Source organism: Ursus americanus, chromosome 4 (assembly GCF_024610735.1).
Source record: "Ursus americanus isolate L20-20 chromosome 4, mUrsAme1.1.p, whole genome shotgun sequence".
Taxonomy (NCBI): Eukaryota; Metazoa; Chordata; class Mammalia; order Carnivora; family Ursidae; genus Ursus; species Ursus americanus.
Genome location: NC_142130.1, coordinates 32,968,309 through 32,991,803, shown reverse-complemented (window position 1 = coordinate 32,991,803; position 23,495 = coordinate 32,968,309). Strand labels below are relative to the sequence as shown.

The following is a 23,495-nucleotide window of genomic DNA, read 5'->3' as shown; positions in this document are numbered from 1 at the left end:
GTTATAAGGAATCTGTGAACAATCATGCGCCAATAAATATATAACTGAGATGAAATGCACAAATTCCCAGAAAGATGCAAACTACCAAAAGTGACTTAAGAAGACACAGAATCTGCCTGTGTAAGTAGAGATGGAATTTGTTCTCAAAAACTCCTCCAGGGGCGCCTGGATGGCTCAGTCAGTTAAGCAGCCGACTCTTGATTTCAGCTCAGGCCATGATCTCAGGGTCGTGGGACTGAGCCCAGCTTCATCAGGCTCCCCACTCGGCGGGGCATCCGCTTGAGAGTCTCTCCCTCTCCCTCTGTCCCTTCCCGGCTCTCGTGCTCTCTCTTTCTCCAATAAATAAATACATCTTCTTAAATAAAGAAAACTTCCTACAAAGAAAAACCTGGGACCAGATGGTTTCCCCACTAAATTTTACCGAACATTTAAAGAAGGATTAACACCAATCCTTTAGAAACTCTTCCCAAAAAATAGAAGAGGAGGGAACACCTCTCCATTCATTCTATTGGCCAGCTTTATCATGATATCCAAACTAGACAAAGATACCACAAGAACACTACACACCAATACCTCTCATGGATACACGTGCAAAACGCCTCAACCAAACCCTCACACGCGGACTACAACAGCATCCGAACAGGACTCTGCAGCAGCCGCAGCCCGATCGGAGCCCAGCCCAGGGCAGCTGCAGGCACAGGAGAAGCGTGCTGAGGACGGGGACCACAGGGGCCAGTGCTTCCGACCAAGGCCCAGACGGCAGCGGCCAGCGCGCAGAAAACACTCTCTCTGCGAACATCCTTCCTTCTAAGCAGCCCATGCACGGGAGACTCAACGTCCCGTCTTCCTCTCCTCCCCCGACCCCCCCATTACCGCTGGCCCCCTGTCGTGGTATCTGCCCCCACAGGCAGGCCGATCTCCCCAGAGAGTGAGTGCAACCTGCTTGCCTACGACACAGCACCGAAGTAAAAATCCGACAGACAAATCCCCAGCGTGATAAACTCAACAGAGCATTTCTCACTCCCCTCCCAAACTACTGTGCGTACAGCTCTCCTCCAGGAAAGGCAGTGGTTTTCTAGAGTGCAGTGACGATCTGTCTCCTTGCCATGCAGGTCACACACGTGCACGCGCACACACACACACACACACACACACACACACACACACCCCTTCGTGCTGTTGGAGAATTAGATGTACTTAGGCTAAAATACCCTGTTCCTGCTGCTGAAAAAGAAAAGAAATAAGACCTGTGCTTTCTGTGAGGAGACTCCTGTCCTCTTACTTAGCCAAATTCTTCCCTTTAAACTGTTTTTTCAACCACCCACCACCCTTTGCACTATCATAAAAGCCTTTTTCAAGCCAAGAAGTGCTTACAAAGAGCCGCTTCTTAACGCCTGTGCTTTGTGTCCTCAGCATTAGGTCACCGTCCCTGTGTTTCAGCTCCATAAGCCTCAGCACCTCTCCCTGCTCACCGGGAGCCCGGGTGCCGCCACCCCGCCTCCCCATGAGGACCCCCTCCTCAGACAGGGCTCCCACACAGGGGCTCTCAACCTCCCCCCACAAGGCCAGCAAGCCATCAATGAGCCCAGAGCTCCAGCTCATGTGCCAAGTACCCGCTTCCAGGAAAGTCCAGGAAGGTAAAATGTCCCTTGTTCAGCACAAAAGTGCCCCAGGGAGGCGGCCACCCAGCTGCCACCTGGGCTCTGGCCATGGTCCTACACTCCCCTCCCTAGAACGGGCAGCAAGAATAGTCCCAGCCCAGGCCCTACCTTCCGGGGCAAATCAGGACTCCACGATGCACCAGAGGTGGAGAGGAAGGGGCACCGGACTCGGGGTCAGGGCCCTGGACAGACGGCTAGCTAGGCTGAGTCCCTCTCAGAGCCCCCGTCTGCCCATCTATAAAATAGGGGCAACTGCCCCCCTCGCCTCTCCCCAAGTCAAACGGGAACGTGGATGAGAAGATGGTGGCTCTCTAACAGCCAAGCGAGGGAACAGATCCCACGGGCCGATGGCCTCCGGGCACAGCTCCCTGCCCCAGCCGCCCAGGCTCACCTGTCCGAACACATACAGCAGCCCGATCGTGCCTCCGGTCTGCCCACCGAGGACCGAGGAGATCATCGAGTAGACACCCCCGCTGCCAACACCACAATGGTCCCCGACACCGATGCCAGACAGCACAGTGATGAGGGCCACCAGGACGACAAAGGACACCAGAAACATGCCCATGAGCACTCCTGTGTTTCCCTGCAACAGAACAGCAAGGAGCAAGGTCAGGAGCACTGACCACCTCCCCCCCACGCCCCCAGGGCTGCCACATGGGTGGGGAAAGAAGAGCTGCGTGGAGGCGGGGCACCGGGAAAGGACTGAGGCAGCCCACAAGAGTAAAGCCTGGAAGAAATTCCAGATGAAGGACAATGTCTTTGCTTCAAACCCTTCAGTGACTCCCCACCACCAATAGGACACTTGTGAGGCCCCTCCTAATCCGCCCCTCTCCACCCCCCAGTCCTCATCCCCATGCCCTGGGGGAAGTCCCATGCTCTTCCCCACCACCCCACCACCCCAGCGCGCCGTTCCTGCTCACTCCACCTCCTTGGCAGCCCCACGTGAGGCTCAGTGGTTAGGGGCTTCCTCTTCCGGGAAGCTGTCCCTGGAACCTTCCTCCAGCTCTTACAGTAGTCTTATAAGTACCCAGGTACTTATCATACTGGGTCTGCTTCCAAGCCCATCTTTACCTCTGGGCTGGGAGCACCAGGGGAGTGGGATGATGTGTTATTCAGTTATGCGTTATTCAGACAGTTTCTTCTTTTGCTGATTTTATATTTTTAATGAAATTATAGAATTACTATTTTCTTCCTCTGTTCATGCTTTCAAATGGTTTGCATGTGATAAGATATCCTGCACCAATCTTTGAGTTTTCATACCAAAACTGCCACTTTAACATCTTCCAAGCTATAAGCGTTTTGCCAAATTATTCTTTAGAGTTCATAGTGTCTATTTGAAAATCATCTGGGTACGACCTCTCCTGACTCGAGTTTTATGCCACCTCCTAGAATTTCTTATTTTTGCCATTTCACATTTGCCTTTTTTTCCATGATCAAATACAATTTTTCAGGTAAAACGAATCTCAGAGCTGACAAACAGAGATCATTTCAGGGCAAAAGGCTGTATTTGTGTGGTAGGCAGCCTCAAAGGTGCCCCCCCCCAGCCCCTGGTGTGTGTGCCCTGTGTAATCTCCTCCCCTTGAGCTGGGGTTGGACCTGGTGACTCACGTTTAACGAACAGAGCACGGCAGAAGTGAAGGGATATCGCTTCTGAGATGAGGATATAAAAAGACCACGGCTCTCAGCTTGGGTGCTCTCTCTCTCTCTCTCTCTCTCTCTCTCTTAGAGTGCTTATCCCAGGGAAGTGAGCTGCACACAGAGGCAGGAAGAGGCCCGCAGGACAAGGCCTGCCGGCAACCCCGCCGGTGATCCTGGAAGCAGACCCTCCACTGGTGGGACGGCGGCCCTGACTGACAGCCGGACTGCATCCCCAGAAGAGACCCTGAGCCAGAGGCACCCAGCTAAGCTGCACCTGGATCCCTGGACCACAGCAGTTACAAGATAATACACGTTTTTGCCTTATGCTGCTATGTATTGGAGTCATGTGTTATGCAGCAATAGAAAATGTAACACGACTTGTACTTTCACTTTGGGGATGGAACTGACACTTCTGGATAGCCATTTCTAAAAAAAAAAAAAAAAAAATGCCCACTGGGAGGGTTAAGAAGAGGTCCTTAAAGACTTAAGAATCAAACTAGAGCTTGGGGACGCCTGGCTGCCTCATTCGGTAGAGCATGCAACTCTTGATCTTGGGGTCACGAGTTTGAGCCCCACCTTGGGCCTAGAGCCTACTTAAAAATAAATAGCTTACCTTTTTCTCTTTCTACCAGTCCAGAACTATCCCCTGCATGAAGCAGAGCCCACGGGCCCACCCGTCACTGGCCAGGCCTTCCTTTGCCACAGCAGTCCGATTGCTGGGCCTCCCTGGGACAGAGGCTCGAGAGGTGCTGGGCAGTGAGGTGGCCTTCAGGAAGGGACAAAAGCAGAGGTGGATCCCAGGTGCCTAAATCTGCCTGCAGAAGAAGGAGTCTGAGCTGGAGGCTTTGGGTTTTTGTAAGCGGGAGCCCCTGCAAGTTTGGGAGAGATGTAAGAGCCCTGAATTCTTAGCATCCACACTGGGGAGGTTACTCTAGGCTTTCCATGTGTTCATTAAAAAAAAAAAAAATTCAGACCCACTCAGGCCATGACTAAGGCTGAACCCTGAGCTAAGGACCTATGTATGAGTGGAGCAAGAGCTCAGGAAGGTCTGGCCTCACCCAGGCCTCCTGAGGGGCTAAGAACCCCATACATCCCACTACAGTGCACTTTACTCCCCCAGAATTTGCCCAGATGGTGGTGAATTTTCTGTGTCAACTTGGATTGGCTATGCTGACCATTTGTTTAGTCAAACAGCAGTCTAGATGTTGCTGTAAATGTTGTTTTGTTTTTGTTTTTAGCTGTGGTTAACATTTACAGTCAGTAGGCTTTAGACAAAAGAGATTACTCTCCCTAATGCAGGGGGGTACTGTTGAAGGTTTGAATAGCAAAGACTGAGGTTTCCCAGAGATGAAAGAATTCTGTAGCCAGATTGCAACATAGAAATTCTGTCTGTGTTCCCAGCCTTCAGCCTCAAGCCTGCAACCTCAATTCTTACCTAAGTGTCACTTGGACTCACCAGACCCCACAATCATATATATAGGATGTCCTATATATCTCTTACAGATATATATCTCCTATTGGTGCTGGCTGTTTCTCTGAAGAGTACATTCCACACCTTGAATGGCCCCCTCTCTCTTTCACCTGTGCAATCCAGCTCCCCTCGCAGAGCCTGGCGGAACCGCGCCTCCTCCCGGAAACTTTCCTGGACACCCTGGCAACCATACATTCACCGTGCGCCCCACTCCTGAGGGATCGTGCACTGCCTTGAGACCTCACTTGGATTCCTGATGTGAAATCTACCCAGCAGGGCTGTTCGCTCACCAGGGGGAGGAACACGGCCTTCTATTCTGTAATCCCACTGGCACATAGTAGAGCCTGGAACACAGTAGGTGCTCGTCCACAATTCCTGACTGGTTACCCTTTTGTTTCAAGCAGCCCGTTTAGTTTACGGAAGTCCCAGGGGGAAGGCCCCGTGTGAGGGGCTCAGACCCCTGCTCAGGACACACATCTGCTTGGAAGGTCCCAAGATGCCTTCACAGATGACACGAAGAAGAGGCCTTTGTTCTCTGTACTGAAGGAGCAAACTGCCCCCCACCATCTCACGCACCTCTGAAGCCGCACTCTCGCGTTCAGCCTAACACACGGGGTCTGTGGGTTGTGGGGGAAGGCACCCGTGTGGGTGAAGGAGCTGGTACCACCAGGAAGGCACAAGTCAAGTTGAAGAACACCAGGAAAGCAGGAGAGGGTGACCAACTGGAGGCAAAGTTGCCACCAGTCTGCTCTCTCCGATCCACCTCCAGTCCCAACCATGATGTTCCCTGACTTCTGTGCTCCTGTTTCTCGTATTTCTGAGTTCGTATAACTTAAATCCACGGTGAAGCTCCCCTCGGAGCCTTTGTCTGAGGCCTAGGTTCTCAGGATTCTTGTTTAAATAGCAATGCTAACTACGCGGGGTGCTTGCTTCCTGTTTCCGTTCCGAGCATCCGCACTTCGCACTTCGGGAATCTGTCGCCTGGGCTGCCGAAGGCCCCAGAGCGCGGAGCTTCCCGAGCCACGGGCGCACGAGAAACTGTAGGGCCACCAGCTCGTCACTCACCGCCAGCCAGCCAGTCCTCAGGAAAAGGACAACCCCAAAAATGTTGATCATGCACGACGTGAACACACCATCCCAGGTCCCAAACAGCACTGGCTCCCGTAGGAACAGCTGACTCTTCCACCAGGGCTGGCGCTGGGCCAGCGCCCCCTGAAAACAGAGCACACAAAATTCAGCTAGCCGCCCTGCAGAGGGCCAGCGAGGGGAAGGGAAGGGAAGTGGAAGAGGAGGGGGCTAGCAGGACTCAGCCGTCCAATCTGCCCACTTTACTGGGCAGGGCAGGCACGTGTGTGCACGCACGGGGTCTCGGAGGCTGTTTCTGCAGAAGGGTCACTGCTCTCTCCTGACAGTGACTCCTGTAACCACAGGGGCAGAGACGAGTTGGCCAGCGGGGCAGTTCCCTCTCCTTCCCGCCGCTCAGTAGACTACACCTCCCAGCCTCTTTGCGGGTGGGCGTGGCTGGGTGACGAGCTCTGGCCTCTGGAAGGTAGGGAGACGTGCTTCTAGTGAACGTGGAATCCCGGGCTCCAGCTCCGGCAGCGTTCACGAGCTCTGGGTAAGTCCACTTTCTTTCCTTTCTTTCTTTCCTTTCTTTCTTTCTTTCTTTCTTTCTTTCTTTCTTTCTTTCTTTCTTTCTTCTTTCTTTCTTTTTAAATTCACTTGCCTAACATATAGTACATCATTCGTTTTTGATATAATGTTCAGTGATTCATTAGTTACCTATAACACCCTCCGTCCCCATCCTCCCATCCTACTGGGGTAGCAGCTCCCAGCAGTCACTAATCCTCGGGGAGCCTGACTTTACACTTCTTGAGCCTCTGTCCCCAACACCAAAGGGTTGAATTCTGCTATTGAATTCCCCCCATTGAAAACACCTGGAGTGGTTGCTGCTTTCCTGCCTGGACCCTGCTGTCGCAGCGACCCCCAGGCTCCCTCCACCCCAAAGCCCGGGATTCGAAGGCATTATTTGGCAGCTGTTTAGAATCACAGGCTTATACGTGGTTAAACCACGTGCCTTCCTTATTTCTCCAATTCAAAAATAACAAATGCGCTTTAACAAAACACTGGAACGGAAACTCTTTGCTGAAAAAAACTAAACCTTGTGGAAATACTAAGATAGCTTAGAGACAACTAATAGCAGCGGGCGCCGAGGAGCGCCCTTACGCAGGGGCAGCAGCGCACATGCGCACACCCGTAACCCTCCAGGACCTCCCGCCCCAGCAGTGATGAAGGACTCTCCCCTCGCAGGGCCGGTGGGGGGGGGGGGGCCCACTGATGAAGTGGTTTGTCCAGGGAGTCTAACCAGAGCTTGTGGGTGATCTATCAACACGGTGAGAAGGGAGGAAAATCAAGAGGATGGAAAAGAACGTCTACAGTCAGAGTCACAGCGGCCTGGCTCCTGAATGGCTGAGAGCAGTGGGTGCGCCCGTGATCTAGGACCAAAGGCTGAGGCCCACTGGCTTGGGTCAGAACAAAAGGAGAGGAGCCGCGTCCCCTCCTCTCTCCTTGTATCATGCACTCACAGATCAAGAAAGGGCCAAGGGGTGCCTGGTGGCTCAGTCATTAAGCGCCTCCCTTCAGCTCAGCTCATGACTCAGGGTCCTGGAATCGAGCCCCCTGCTCAGACGGGAGCCTGCTTCTCCCTCTCCTCCCTGCTCAGGCTCTCACTATCTCTCTCTCTCTCAAATAAAAAAATAAGTAAAATCTTTTTAAAAAGGGGGGGCTCAAAAAATCATCAGGGCCATTAATTAAGACTTAAGACCCCTTGGCATCCCTGCCAGATACCAATGCCAGCTGGAGCTCCTTTTATCTGTGTGTATTCCTGTCCATCAGTCTTTCACAAGCCACAAATAAGGGGTCTCCTGAAAGTCAATAGATGTGAGAACAGTGATTGTGGCTCAGAGCAAAGACCCGGCCGACCTATGCTTGTCCTTGAACAAATGGTACCACGGGACATGCTTGGTGAAACCTCATCTCCAAATCAGAACCCAGCTCAACTTCCTGTCTCTACTTGTGTTCAGTTTCCTATCACGGCCTGCTTCAGGTCTATTCTTTATTAGAAACAGCAATGACAACAGCAGCTCTCAGCAACAAAGAGTAATAATTTAGAGAATGCTTTCGCCTTCCAAGTCCATCTTCTCCTTTGATCTCACAACACCCCCGGGAGGCAGGCAGGGAAAGGGCCCCTATGTGGAGCGGAAGGAGGACGCCCTGAGGAGAGACAGGCCCGCCGGGAGTCCACGTCTGGGTTTGAATCCCCCACGCTGGACTATAAAATCTGTACTTGGCCCTGCACCTCCAGAGATTTGCCCTTTTCTTTCCTAAAAGTCAATTCATTAGGTTCCCATTTCTAACACCCTGAACTTTGCTTCATGACGCAGGCATCTGCCTTGCCCATGGATCTCCCACCGTGGAGTTAGGAACTGTATCCCTCTTCCATCCCAGCTTCTCCCGTTCACCTTGAAGGCCGCTTCGTGTCCGTGTCTCTGTTTACCTAACGGCATATGAGAAGCTTTCACTCCCGGGATCCCACTGGACTAAATCAGCCTTAAAGCGGATTCCCAAATGAGGCAGAAACTTTAGGAGACTCACACCCTGAGAATGAAAGTGTAAATGGTTTAAAATGAATTTGGTGACCGGCCATGACGGCGTATCTCAGGATGCTTAGGAGAATGTGCCTACCTTTTTTGTTGTTTTTTACCAAGCGACAAAAGAATGTGACTTAGTCTTCCCAGAGCCCGTTTGCTCGTCAGAGACCCATAGGAAGAGCCTGCGTTTGACCCCAGGATATTCTTAGAGAGAGGCCAGCAAAAGCCTAGGGAGAGAGAGAGAAGGAAGAAGAAAGAAAAGCACAGAAAAAGGGAAAGCGGATGAGACAGGGAACCCTGGAAGAAACTGTTAAGTAGGTAATATAGAGACCCCAAGGGCTATTTCCCAGGCCCCCTGCATGGACATGCTGTCCCCAGGCATCCACATGGAAGCAGCACTGGTGCCCATCCTTCACGCCTCTCCCTTCACCACATGGTGCAGTGCCCCCCAGCCAGCCTCTGCTACTGCCCCACAGCGGACTTCTCTGGAGACTGCCGGCTAGACAACTCAAACCAGTGAGCTCGCAGAGTGACTGCTTGGCCCACAGCGGGTACAGTTCTGAAACCAATCCTGATGTGTGGCTTTCCCCCCATACCAAGCTATTCTCCAGCACCAGCTGGCGTCCTCTAATCCTCAGTTCTGGTATTATCTATCTGGAAATAGTGTCAGATCCCACAGGTTAAGGACTCGGTCCCCCAGGACTGCTCACCCCCCCCCCACTTCAGATGCCAATCGCCAAGCCAGGTTGTCACCTGTGCTTCTGAGCAACTGGCTGTAAATCGGAGGTTCCCATGACACCCTCCTTGGCTTTCATTAATTGCCTAGAACGTGTCTCAGAATTCAGAGGAACACTTGACTTCCTAGATTACCACTATGTTTCAAAAGGATATAACCCAAGAACAGCCAGTGGGAGAGATGCCCACGAGGGCATCCATGCCCTCTTCCATGCTCTCTCCAGGCCCACCACCCTCTCCAAATCTCCACGTGCCCACCAGCCTGGAAGCTCTTCAAACCTCATTCTTTTGGGATTTTATGGAGGCTTCATTATATAGGCATGATTGATGAAATCATTAGCCATTGGCAATTGACTCCCTCTCTAGTCCCCACGTCTCCCCTGAAAGTTCCAACCCTCTAATCATGGTTGGTTCCCTGGCAACAAGACCCCAACCTTAGGTGCTTTCCAAAAGTCACCTTATTGACATAAACCCAGTTGTGGTTGAAAGGAGATTGTTATGAATATCCAGATACCCTTATCACTCTTATCTCTAAGGAAATCCCAAGGGTTTTAGGAGCCCTATGCCAGGGAATGGGGATAAGAGCCAAATATGTATTTCTTATTATAAATCACAGTAACACAACTGGCTACTCCACAACCCTGCTCTCTCTCTGCCCTGCCAGCTTTTTCCAATTCCCCTTTGCTCCTGCTCAGACAGGCTGAGGGCAGAGCCATGGGTCTGCAGCCCGAACAGACACCAAACAGGAGAATAGAGTATCGGCTTCTCCCCCACACTCTGGAAGCTCACACCCAGCTCCCTCCTTTATGGGAAGGTAAGGAATCCCTCCCCATCTTAGATATGCCCTTCCATGACTCACAGACTCTCCCTTTGCCCCTCTACCTAGTCATTTCTATCGCTGGGGGAACGAGGAGGTAGAAGAGCTGGGGTTATGGCAGGTGACCACTGGACCAGCTCTGAGCTCTTTTTTTTTTAATCCAAAAAAGTAGTCTTATAACTCAGCCTCTGAGCTATTACATAGGAGCAAGTGGGGTGCCTTGCTGGGCAACACTGACAGCGGGGCCTCTGTGGTTGCCCCGGACTAAGTGCCACGCTCACGCTGGACACCAGGCTGTCCGCCAGACTGGAGAAATGGATGATTTGGAGAAATCTGTCATTTTCTCTGGAACCATTTGCAGGGAGGTCCTGCTGCCATGTCAAGGACCAAGTCTTGTCTTTCACCTCCAATTTGCCTGAGATGCTGTGGGGATCCACATGGGTGGCCCCAACAGCTCTGTGCCAGGAAAAAAAAAAGCTAAGAGTTCCCAGATGTCACTTAACAGTTAGATAGCTAAAGGAAAGGTTCCATTGTTTGTAGAAGCCAGCTGGGCCCCTGTGGAAGGCTGTAAGGTGTTGCCAAAGTCCAGATGAACATCTGTGGGGTGTCAGGTGCCAGAGTTCTCAGCCTCAGAGTGAGGCAGACGGAAACTCATGCATCTCAGAAACGCTCTGGACACAGAACTTGTTCTAGGCCCAGCTTAGGATGGGGCAGTTTGCTAACTAACTTCCAATAAGTTAGTTCTTAGATTTCTCAGCAGTTCCGTTTGGAATCACTTTGTTTAGAACGGAAGCATCAAAATTTCCAAGTGAAAGTGTTTCATTTATGAGGGTCTTCTGAGACTTCCAGCTTCCTTCCAGACTCTGAGGACGCAAGGTATGCCCAGCCTCAGCCCTTTCTTTATGGGTCTTGCCCACCCCGCCTTCATTTTGTTTTCGGTAGAGGTAGGAGTGAAGTTGACCACAGTCTGGGTAAGGCTAGAAAGCTTCAGGCTGTTCCTGGTAGTTCCACTCAGTTGACAAAACGAGACGACCCCATAGGATACCACGTGGTCAGTCTTGGTTTGAAAGACCCTGCAGGTGGAGGGTAAGAGGACTGTGACTTGTAAGTGGGAGGACAGTGGGTGCCAGGAGGGTGAAATGAACAAGCAGGTGGGCCTCCATGGTCCCCATCCCTGAACTGCAGTTTCAACCATTTCAAATGCTGGGGATTTACTGAGTTTCTGAAGCCCTGCCGTGGGACACAGGTGCCACTGAAGGGAAATGCATACTTTTCAGGAGACCAGAAACTTGTTCCTGACCCAGTCCCCTTTGATGGTGAAAAGGAAAAAGGATGGTGCTGTCTCTAGACTGTCTAGATTCACAGTAGAAAACCATAAGCAGGTTTAGAAAAAAAGGAATTCTGTTCTTGAAATTGGAGTTCAGTTAAAGAACAGATTTCTTCTCTGTGGGGCCGGGTTTTTTCACTTGCAAGACTGGCACTAACAGGTCTACGATCTGGGGGAAATAATTTCCGTACAGCGGGCTGAGCTGGGAGGCAGCCTGAAGACGAATCCTGTGCTTCCAGCGATCTGGGCAGAGTTGCAATCCCCCCACACTGCAGATGCCTGAGGACAGGCCAGGTAATCCGTCTTCCTGGAGGAGACTTAGGAAGGGCTCATTTTCCCAGGAGCCTGGGGCTCTGGCACCGCGTGCCCAGTGGAGTAGGTGTGAGAGTAGCCAGGCTCTGGGAAGCTGGGCCCGGCTAGGGAGGAGAAGTGCCACAGCTCACCAGACGGAACGGAGGGGCTGCCTGTCCGGGTCACTGGCTACTGATCCATGGCCTTGGGACCAGGCCCGTTCAAGCTGCGGTTGGTGGTACCACATGCAGAAGATACTCTGTGGCTCTGTCCATTGACGAGAGAAATGCCACTGATTTGGAGGCATGTCACTATCATTCCTCTGAATCCCATCTTCACTCTGGCCCAAGGGGTTCAATCCTGGGGGCTCTTGACATGGCTCAGAGCCATGGAGAAGTGACCACCCACTACACTGCCCATGTCTCCTTGGAAATAGATGAACACCTGGGAATTCCACTCAGTCTTTACAGGTCTCTGCAGCTGAACAGCTATCTTCCTTATTTCTTCCACAGTAAGTGACACAGGTGACAGCCCAATTCCTGCCCATCAGCTGAGACAGCAAGCTGCTCCAGCTGGGCTAGGCCGAGGTGCGTCATGATGGCCAGGGCTGCCTGGCCCACCGGTGGGCCGCTCTAGTTCTGGCCTACCTCGTTAAGCCCCCAGGGGAGAAGTCTGGTCCCAGCTATTGAAAACTTTCTTAGAATCTCCTTGTCCTCAGATTTGGGTCCCAGTCATCAATTCCAGAATAACTAAAGTCTCACCCAACGTTCTCTGACACAGAGGTAACAGGCCAAGTGGAAGGGAAGTGCCCATGCCTGACGTGGAGGCGACTAGGAAGTGGGGGTGGAGACTAAGAAAGAAGACAAAGAGTAAGAAACCAAACCCCTCAGAATGGGGCTCAGTGCCTATCTTTCCTGAGCCCCCCCCCCAGCCTGGCAGGGACAAGCCTGGCAGGGTCCCGGGGCACATCCACCTTCGTGCTGCTGGTGGCAATTGTTTTCCTTCCTCGGCTCCCAGGACCGGAAAGAAGCCAGGCCTTGGCCCCGAGCCCAGGGGCCTGCACCCCACACTGGCAACACCACGGCTGCCTGCTGGGTGCCTTAGATCAAAGAGAGGCGTCTTTCTCCTCTGACTCGAGAATCTCCACACTTGAGCCGGGCATTTAGAAAGGCAGGGAAATTGCCCCTGAAATGTGTGGAGAGGCGGGAACACTCGGCTTCCTGCATGCGGCACACTGAGCGGAGGGAGAGAGGAAAGGCCTGCCACGGCAGGATCCGAGCTCCTGCCCAGGAAGGAGCCTTTCGCAGCCGCCTCCAGCAGGCCACCTGCCGGGCCTTCAGGAACACATGTGACACGTGAGATGACGCCTTCTCTCGCTTCTGGCAGCGGGAGGAAAAGACACCAGGTGAGAAGCTCTGCTTCTGCCCACTCAGGTCAGGACAGGGTCAGAGCAAGACAAGGCCTGTCCCTTCCCCCCAAAGTACATCCGCACAGCCCGCTTCTGCCTGGAATACACACACAGGAGCCAGCAGTTTGCCTTCGGAAAGCTAATTATTTCTTTTTTTAAAAAAAGATTTTATTTATTTATTCAACAGAGATAGAGACAGCAGCGAGAGAGGGAACACAAGCAGGGGGAGTGGGAGAGGAAGAAGCAGGCTCCCAGCAGAGGAACCTGATGTGGGGCTCGATCCCAGAACGCTGGGATCACGCCCTAAGCTGAAGGCAGACGCCTAACGACTGTGCCACCCAGGCGCCCCAGCTAATTATTTCTTAATTACGCATCAGAGCGGGTGCAAGCCGCCGCTGACCGGTGGGCGGAGTGGGTGCCGCCTCCCTCTGGCTCCGGACGGCCGGCGGGCAGGAGCCGGGCAGGGGCTCGTGGGCCAGGGCCCGCCTGCGGTGCCCGCGAAAGATGCGGACAGCCACTAACCTGCCACGTGGGTTTCTGTGCAGTTTAGATGAGCTGATAATTGTGGACGCTTTTTATAAGCAGGAAGCACACCAGATGATTTTCAATGTGGGTGAAGGTCCCCTCAGGGAAGTCGGGAGGAAGAGTAAGAAAAGAGAGCTTCTGGACCATGCATTTTCTATCTTCCCCACCTATCTTGTCGTCATGTTTCAGGGAAATCCTTGCTCTGTAGCTCAGCCCTGAAAGCTGCCCTCCCAAGCCCTGGCCTGGGCCAGCCTTGGGAGAGCCAGCCCCCTCCAGCAGGGACAGCCAGGGTGGGTTCTGTCACCCAGACCGACGCAAGGCATGGAAATGGCCCTGCCGCAGAGGAGGGAAGGACCCGTCTGGAGGGGTCAAAGTCTGATTTCTCTGGATTCGAACCTGGGCCGCACCTTTGATCAATATTGATTCAAGCATTGCTAGAAATGTGAGACTTTCGTGGCAATGTGGGTCTCCTCTCCACAGAGCTAGTTCAAAAGCCAAGGTCTTACAGTAGTTTCTGCATGCTTGCTCTGTGGTTTTTCCATGCCTCTGCACCCTACTCCTTGCCAAGGCTGAGAATTCTCAGCACCACCTGCTCACAGCCCTGCAGAGACCCCGGAGCGGCAAGACCCTCAGACTCCGTGCAAACATCGATTGCCGGTGGTCCTGCCTCCCAGGACCACACAGCAGATCCTTCCCCAGCATGGCCACTCTGCCTGCGGGGCTCCGAGCCCGGAGACACAGCGCTCTGCGCACCTGATACCATCCCGCAAATGGCGGGAGCCCACGGCAGCGATGCCGCGGCCACCTAAACAAGACCATCCCCTGCCCTTCCCAGCCTCCTTGGCAAAAGGGCAGAGCCTTTCTTGCAGGACTCAGGCTGCCACTGGAAAGTCTACTTGAGTTTAACATGACGAGGGGCAACACGGACCCTAACGCCCTCCCTCAGTAACAGGCAAACCAGCTAAAAACCACCTGCAGAATCTCACCCTTCTGCGTGCACCTGTGGATCAGCCAATATCGTATCTGTTTAAGAACTGCGATGTGCTGAGCAGTTCTGACTTTCGGAATCACATTAGTGTTTTGCATACTCAACGTCAAATCAAATCAACAAGGATGAGAGAAAAATTAGACTGCAAAGAGAAACAAGTCAGCCTAACTGTATTTCAAATGAATAACATAACCACACTGAAGGTGGGAGAAGAACTGAACCAGAAGAACTTTTGAACATAGTTTTTCGTCTGTGTGCTCTCAGTCTAAAGACAAAAATAACTACAAACACTAAATTCTAGATAGAAAGGGTTTTGGTGTTTTGTTTACAGGGATAGGAGTTATCAATTCTAAATCTACTTTCTGTGAATTGTAGGACTGAGGAAAGAAGTAAATGTATATGAGAGAGAAGTTTCTCACTGTCGGAGAAGGGAGTTACAACTAAAGAAAGAGGGATGAGGGGAAGAATGACCCCTGGGGTGATGGAATGGAATGAGAAGTTTCCGTTTCAGTTTGTGGTTTTTAGTATAGGTAGAAAACTACAGAACTGGATATGTGTGCGCGTGTGTTTACACTCCTTCTCTCTGTCCACCTGAAGGCTCTGTGAACAAAGACACCCCCGTAGCCATCAACATACCTAGCACCCAGATCTTGGTCTTTTTTTTTAAAAAGATTTTATTTATTTATGTGACAGACAGCCAGCGAGAGAGGGAACACAGCAGGGGAAATGGGAAAGAAAAAAGCAGGCTCCCAGCGGAGGAGCCCGATGTGGGACTCGATCCTGGAACGCCAGGATCACGCCCTGAGCCGAAGGCAGACGCTTAACGACTGCGCTACCCAGGCGCCCCTAGATCTTGGTCTTTTAATACCTTTCCTCACTTTCAGGAATCAAGACCCTTCCTTTGGAGAAATGGCTGATTCAGGGCTGGGGAAGAGAAAGTACAAAATGAGCCCAGAATATTTTGTGCCAGAAAGAAAGAAAGTGCTGCTAAAAAGAAAAAAAAAAAAAAGGTGAGGCTATGACAATAGAACATAGGAGCCAGTGAAGGGGCCCCCATTGGCCAACTCTGGGCTCATGTGAGCATCAAAATAATAATAGCAATGGGATATTTCTGTAATAAAGTAAGAATCTGAGTCCATACAGACATAAATAAATGACTAAATTAAAATGAGGAAGAAGGGAAATGCCTTGTTTATGGAAGAACACCAACTAACATCTGTAGAAGGAGTGATGGTGTCAGAAGAATCACCATTTTGCAGCCATCACAGCCATAACCGATTCTGTCAAGAATCATCCATGGCTGCTCATGCCAGCAGGTGAAAGGCTGATGAGGGACAGGGTATTTCCATAGTCTCAAAGTATCCCCAACAAATTGTTTATTAATTACAAAGGGAAAATCAGTAACTTTAGAGTGGATTAACTTAGCAGACACCACCTTAAATAAGTAACCAAAGTTAGCATCACCAATAATGGGACAAACGGAAATCCTGTACGTTCTGGAGAAGAACACAACTATCACTTCTAGGATCTTCCCTCCAAAACTACAGATCCAATCGTGAGGTGTCGTGTCCCAAACTCAGGGATGTTCTACAAAATAACTGGCTTGTGTTTTTCAAAAGATGTCATGAAAGACCAGGAAAGGCTAAGGAACGGTCGCAGATTAAAGAAGAGTAGAGACAGGATAACTAGGTGCGATGTGTCATCCTGGACCGGAGACCCTGGGCCCGGGGAGAAATGCTATAGGATGTGGGGGATAACCGGCAAAACTGGAATGTGGAACCGAGGACTAGATAATAGGATGTTCCAAAGTCACATTTCCTGATCTCGATAAATAGACTCTGGCTAGGTAAAAGAAAAGACTTGCTCTTAGGAAACACACACTGGGGGCGCCTGGGTGGCACAGTGGTTAAGCGTCTGCCTTCGGCTCAGGGCGTGATCCCAGCGTTCTGGGATCGAGCCCCACATCAGGCTCTTCTGCTATGAGCCTGCTTCTTCCTCTCCCACTCCCCCTGCTTGTGTTCCCTCTCTCGATGGCTGTCTCTATCTCTGTCGAATAAATAAATAAATCTTTAAAAAAAAAAAAAAAGGAAACACACACTGAAGAATTCATGGATTGGGGTACATGATGTGTACAAATTACCTTCAAATGGCTTAGGGGAAAAACAGAGAATATATATTAGAATATATAGACAAACATATGCACAAATGGAATAGAAACATACAGAGAGAACATACTAGTGATAAAGCCAAAGGACACAATGTTAACAAATGGTAAATCTGAGTCAAGAATATATGGGCATTCTTGGGCTTGGGCTGCCTGGGTGGCTCAGTCGGGTAAGCGTCTGACTTTGGCTCAGGTCATGATCTCAGGATCCTGGGATGGAGCCCCACCCAGCATAGGCCACATAGGGGCTCCGCACTCAGTGGGGAGTCTGCTTCTGCCCCTCCCCCGGCTTCTCCACTTGCTCTCATGCTCTGTCTCTCAAATAAATAAAATCTTACAAAAAAAAAAAAAGAATATATGGGCATTCTTTGTACTATTGCAACTTTCTATGATTGTGAAATTTTACCAACGTGGTAAAATATTAAAAATAAATAAATAATAAGTTCCACAAAAGCTATATTTTACGCAAGGAGCCCAGACACTTATTTAAAAAAAATAGCTCTTATACTCTTGTGCCCAACACGAAACTGACTTTTACTAAATGTGAGCTAGCTGACTTAATGAATGAAACGCGCTCTAGAAATCATCAGGCACCTCTTTTACGATGGCAGAAAAAGCACTTCTGTGCCTTCCAAATTACCATAAAATGACAGAAAAGATGTGGGTTTTTTTTTTTAAGTATAAAACTATACTTATAACTGGAAGGGAGACAAGAACAAGGGCCACCAATAGATCAGACATTTGAGAAAATTCCTACACACGGGCTTGGAGGGGGAAGAAAAAGCGAAGGAGGGAGAAGCAGGGCGGCCGAGAGACAAGAGCCGTCTTCCAAGGAACCAGAGAAGCTCCGAGTTCAGAGCCACCTAGCAGTCCAGGGCGTGGACGTGGGCAGGGCATCCACTGGTCATCATGTGATCTTGAAGGCTTTTTTCCTGTGTGTGTGGAAGTAACATATAGGGCGCTTACGGCACCCAAGAGGGGAGTGAGGAAAGGGTCTCTGTGTTTGCTCAGTTCCTACATCGTACATGGAAGTGGTACAGCATTAACTCTAAATAAAACTGTGGCAAGTTTGAAAGGTACACTTAATCCCTAGAGCAGCTGTTCTCAAACTGTCTGGTTTCAAGGCCCCTTTACATTCTTCACAATGATTGAGTGATGTGGAAATGTTGGGGTTCGGAGCGAATGTCGAGAAAGAATTCTTGAGATGTCTTCAGGGCAAAAAGATGGTTTTATTAAAGTATGGGGACAGGACCCGTGGGCAGAAAGAGCTGCACTGGGGTTGCGAGGGGTGGCAAGTACAGACTTTCAAGGTGGGACAGGGTTAGGGATAGCACTAGGTTTCTAAGGAATTTGGAAGTAAGGTTTCAAGAACCTTGAGGGGGTTAGCTATTGTTGGGAAGAGTCATTTATTGGGGCGCCTGGGTGGCTCAGTCAGTTAAGCATCTGCCTTCGGCTCAGGTCATGATCCTGGGGTCCTGGGATCGAGCCCCGCATCAGACTCCTTGCTCAGTGGGGAGTCTGCTTCTCCCTCACCTTCTGCCCCTCTCCTTGCTTGTGTGATCTCTCTTTCAAATAAATAAATAAAATCTTCAAAAAAAAAATCATTTATTACCGTCTAGTAAAACTTAGTAATGAAACCCTTCAGATGTGTATCAGTGGGCCATGTGCTTGGAGGATGAATGCTAGCATAAATCTTGAGGAGTAGAGTTAAAGTTAGTTTGCAAAGGAATTCTATATGTTAAAGTAGACTTACAGGATCCTGGAGGTCAGGATAATGTTAAGCTAAGATTGCCTTCTCCCCTTAGCAAAATATTAACATCGAGGCAGTTGAGTTCCTGGAGGAAGGTCACTCTGTCTGTTTCAAGGACTTGTCAGTGGGCTATAGGCAGTAAGGAAATTTAATTTTTTCTTTGTCTTTGTTTCCCACATCATTGAGGACCCCAAAGGGTTTTTGTTTATGTGTGTTATATCTATCAATATTTACCATATCAGAAATTTAAAGGGAGATATTTTAAAATATTAATCATTTAAATAGCATAGTAATAACCTCATTATCTGTTCAAATAAATGCCCTGTTCTCATGAAAAATAACTACTGTCCAAAACAAAAACATTTAATGAAAAGAGGCCTTGTTGTACATTTTGCAGATGATTCTAATGTCTGGTCTGATAGAAGACAGCTGGGTCTGCCTGTGTGCTCCTGCCTTCCATCTGCTCTAAGTATTGTTTTTCAAATACATGACAAAAAGTTGCCCTCCTGCAGTTCTACAGCTAGACAAGGCAAGAGTAATTTACAATCACTGGTTCATATGTGAAAACATTACTGTCACCCAAAAGATGAGAATCACAAGACAGGGTGGCATACGACATAAGAAACAGCTTAGTTGAGCCTCCTGGGTGGCTCAGTTGGTTAAGTGTCTGCCTTTGGCTCAGGTCATGATCTCAGGGTCCTGAGATCAAGTCCTATGTTAGTTCAAGCTTCCAGCTCAGCAGCGAGTCTGCTTCTCCCTCTCCCTCACCTTGCTCATGCACTGTCTCTCTCTCTCTCAAATAAATAAAATCTTTTGGGAGGGAGGGAGGGAGGGAGGGAGGGAGAGAGGGAAGGAAGGAAGGAAGGAAGGAAGGAAGGAAGGAAGGAAGGAAGGAAGGAAGGAAGGGAGGGAGGGGTTTTTACACCACTATCTTTTTCTTTCTTTATGCCTGTGAAGAAGAAAATATTCACACACCAAAATAAAAACAAAGGAAATGTAAATAGGACCTTTCTCCTGAGAAGTGGAAACATTATCTTCTTGGACATGCACCAGAGCCTGCATAGGTGTTAGCTATGGAAGACTTTTGCCAAACCATTCTAAAGCACACCACCATCACTACAATCGCCATAGTCCTTTGATTAGATATTAAAACTCAGAAAAAAAATTTTAAGAAACAGATTCTTTTATACTTGATAATGATTGAAGAGCAAAAAGATAATTATACTTGGGTATGTATATTTCTTTAAATCTTACTACAATTATTTAATATTGTTCTGTGAATATAGAAGTATCTCGTGTTCAAATTGTTATCCCGATGAAACACTTTCTGGTCAGAGAAAGGATGAGATGAATGGAAAAATAACCACCCCATAGGAAGTCAAGACGTTCCATCAGGCCAGACCAGGGTGTAAGCACCACCTAGTGGCACCTTCCTCAAATTACAAGAATAGTGCTTCAGCGTCAGTAGGATTCTCCTTGTAAGCCCCAATCTATTAAAAGATAGCAAGGACTATATTTTTTCTGTATCTGGCCGTGGATAAAAGGTACCCTAAGAAGTTTTAAAGTCTCCTAGCCAATCCACTCACAGCTATGCAGAATGTATCAATCATGTTTTTTTTTTTCTTTTCTATATCTTATAACATCTTAAAAATCTTGGTGCTGAAGAAAGATTGACCTCCACCCCCCACCCCAGGATTAACCAATTCTTAGAGACTGGCCAGGAGGGCTGGCCAGGAGCATGTCTTTCATATGCAAACCAACTAATTCTGAGTCTGTCCCCCAAATCACCCCTTTCTATGTAATCCTCACATGCCAAGCCAATGTTTCCCATGTCTAGACCATCCCAGGGCCAGGCACTAGGCAACTAGAGAACACCCCTATAGCCCGAAGCCCACCACAACTATTCCAACGAGCCAATCGAAAATTCCCTTGCCCCGCTTTTCCCATGGAAAGCCCAATAAAGCTGTGGCTCAGGCTGTCCCCTTGCTCCTGCTCCTGCCTCTTGACCAGAACCTGATGCTTCCCCTGTGGCTGTGAGTGGCATGGGATCCCCACCCCACTTCTTTTGGGAAATGAAAGTAGTAAATTCCTTCAATGTCACTGGCCTCTTCACGTCATCACTCAACCCCCTCCATAAATGAAGGTCCTGTGGGTACAAATGAGACGGGATCTCACTTAATTCATTTCAGTGAAGAGTCACTTTCACTCCAGTTTCAAGGACACCTTCATTCATAAAATGCCTCCATTCCCCTTTTTACAAACGGGCAGCGTTTTTGGTTCAACTGTCATTTGGGGAGTTGCAAACAGGGCTAGAAAACAGAAAGGGAGAACAACAAAGAGGAGGGAGCAGGAAGAGTGACCATGTCCACACAAAAGCCTCAGACTCAATCTTGAGCCTCAGACTCAACCCTGAGAACCAGTTGTGCCCCTTCTTCTCTCCCAGATTCCGACCATAAGCCTCTTTCCTTCTGCCATCTCCAAAAGTTGGTTCTGTCCAGAAAAAGGTGGTGGTTTGGCAGTGAAGCTTGGCAAGTGAAGACCCTTCACCTTCATGGAGTCCCTTCCAAAGATTATACCTAATTTTGTATTTATAATTTGTACCTTTTAACTAAAGACAACCTCTGAATTCAGCCAAGTTTCACATTCTACAAAAACTGGGAGAGCAGGAGGGATCATGGTCCAGGGACCCCTGATGTGAGCTCTTCTCTTCCATCCAAGCATTCCGGGCCTCAGTTTCTGTAAAAGGAGGGGCTAACAGGGCAGTTTTGTCTTTTTTTTCTTTTTCTTTCTTCTTTCTTTCTTTCTTTCTTTCTTTCTTTCTTTCTTTCTTTCTTTCCTTGAGTAAAGCGATAGAAGTTTATTAATTGAGGATACAGAAAAAACTCTCAAGAGTGTGAGGGGTCCAGATAGGGTTGCCAGCAAGGGCCTTTAGGGTTGGTCTTTATAGAAAGCTGACCAGGAAACTTAGACCCTTTTAACCCATCTCTATTGATAACACCTTCAGTGGCTTACTTCCTTTTTAGGGGCTGGTTATTCTTTGTTGGTCACAGGTGCTTATCATAAAGACACGCACCCCACACGCCTAGCCTGGGGGAGGGTGGTCTTTTTTTTTTTTTTTTTTAAGATTTTATTTTTCATTTATTTGAGAGAGAGAGCGCACACAAGTGAGGGGGCGTTGGGGCAGGCGAGGAGAGGGACAAGGAGACTCCCCACTGAGCAGGGAGCCCGACAATGTGGGGCTCTATCCCAGGACCCCAGGATCATGACCTGACCCAAAGGCAGACACTTAACCGATTGAGCGCCCCAGGCACCCCAGGGTGGTTTTTTCTGAAGTTCCCTTTATTCTGAAGTTCTCTACATACTAATACAGCAATACCCTGTAACCTCCCATGTGGCCACCAAGGCTCATTTTGCACATTGGCTTTTAAAGATTCCAAACCAGTCCTGGCAAATGCATGGCAAAGTCGGTTCTTAACGGTACCCTGGCTAATGGGGGCGCAGAAAACAAGGGCAAAGCTTTTGCGACGAAGCCTGACACCGGCGCTCAAAACAATATTATAACCTAGAGACAGGATGCATTAAACTCAATCGCGAGCTGTATTACCAGTCACACTTGTGGTTCCAGCCTATCTCTGCCACTCTTCACACGTGTCCTAGGACAGGTCATTCAGCACCGCTGGCCTTGTTTCTTGACATGCTGCGCGAGGGGGCTGGGCCAGAGGTTTCTCAGGGCCCCTCTGCCTCTCTTGCTGGTGCTACACCTCCCTGTTCGCCCGTGTCCCACAGCTTGACCAGACCCTCTTCTTTACTCTCACCATCCTAAGCTAACCTAGGGAAGCCACTGAACTGAGGAAGAGAGCAAGGGATGAGAGGACAGAGAAGGGAAAGGGAGGGCAAGGAAGTCAGGCAATGCTGGGGCCCGGTCGGGGCCAGCACGCCTCACCCCCTGGAAGCCAGCCTGGAGGCACGTCCTCCCACACTTAGGCCAGCAGCCGCGGCTCTACCGGGGCACCGACTTGCTGGGTGTGCATCGGGCTCTTTTCCCGTGTGATTAGCTCATCCTAGAAAGGGCTCCTCATGGCCTCCCTCCTGCAGGAGCCAAGTTTCCGGAAGAAGGCTAGATGGGGAAGAAAGACTACAAGTCCCTCATACGAGCTAATCTGCAGCTTTGGGTGACTTGTTTACATCCCATTGCATGACCCAGCTTCCCTTTAGGCTTCTCTGGAGACCATCCAACGCTGGGAGAAGGGAGACAAGAACCTCAGATTAGTTGGAGGCATTCCTTATTCCATAGTAATTAAGAGATTTCAGGTTTGTTTGGTGGGGTTTTTTTAGATTTTTTTAAAGATTTTATTTATTTATTTGAGAGAGAGAGAGAGCAAGAGCGAGAGCACAAGCAGGGGCAGCAGCAGAGGGAGAGTGAGAAGCAGGCTCCCCACTGAGCAGGGAGCCCAACTCGGGGCTTGACCCCCAGGACTCCGGGATGATAACCCAAGCTGAGGCAGATGCTAACCGACTGAGCCATCCAGGTGCCCCGAGATTTCAGTTTTAAGATCTCCAGCAATAGATCTTGTTGGGGATCCCGGCAATCATATGCACTCAGTAAATACCTGGTAAGCGGAGCTGGATTTCCTCACTATTCCTAATGCTAAAAGCGCTTGATCTTGCTGGACTACAGACTTCACCCAGCACATCGACCTGCCATCTCTCCCTGCAGGCTGCTTTCTCCTGCCGGCTTAACCTTCCTGACACACCATATCCGCCACCACAGTCCTCTCTGTCCAGGGACTGGCGGGGACAAGCATGGGGTATAAGGCTGTTAGGCTTCCACTGCCCTCCCTCTGGCTCCAGCGGCTCCATGGCTTCCCGGGCCCCTGCTTCACACACAGTGTGCTCTACTGGGCTTCAGTGTGAAATCTGCATCAGCCAGCTGCTGAACACACAGTATTTACGGCTCGCCATGTGACAGGCTCTGGGCCAGATCCTTCCACATACGGCGTAAAAGCCTGAAAATCAGGTACTCCGTCCCCATCTCACAGTTGTGGAAGCAGACGGGGAGCCCTGAATAAC

General features: G+C 49.9%; 1 protein-coding gene and 1 pseudogene across 1 annotated transcript in view; both read right to left on the bottom strand.

The window, feature by feature from the left end:
• Nucleotides 1-23,495, bottom strand: part of SLC12A8 (solute carrier family 12 member 8) — a 132,163-nt gene that overhangs the window by 104,104 nt on the left and 4,564 nt on the right. Inside the window, exons 2-3 of the mRNA XM_087861562.1 lie at nt 5,836-5,982; nt 2,053-2,244 (exon numbers count right to left, since the gene is read on the bottom strand). Coding sequence (XP_087717688.1) covers nt 2,053-2,244; nt 5,836-5,982 — 339 coding nt within the window. The remainder of the gene's footprint in view (nt 1-2,052; nt 2,245-5,835; nt 5,983-23,495) is intronic.
• On the bottom strand, nt 11,332-14,286 carry LOC148110232 (transcription cofactor vestigial-like protein 1 pseudogene; annotated as a pseudogene).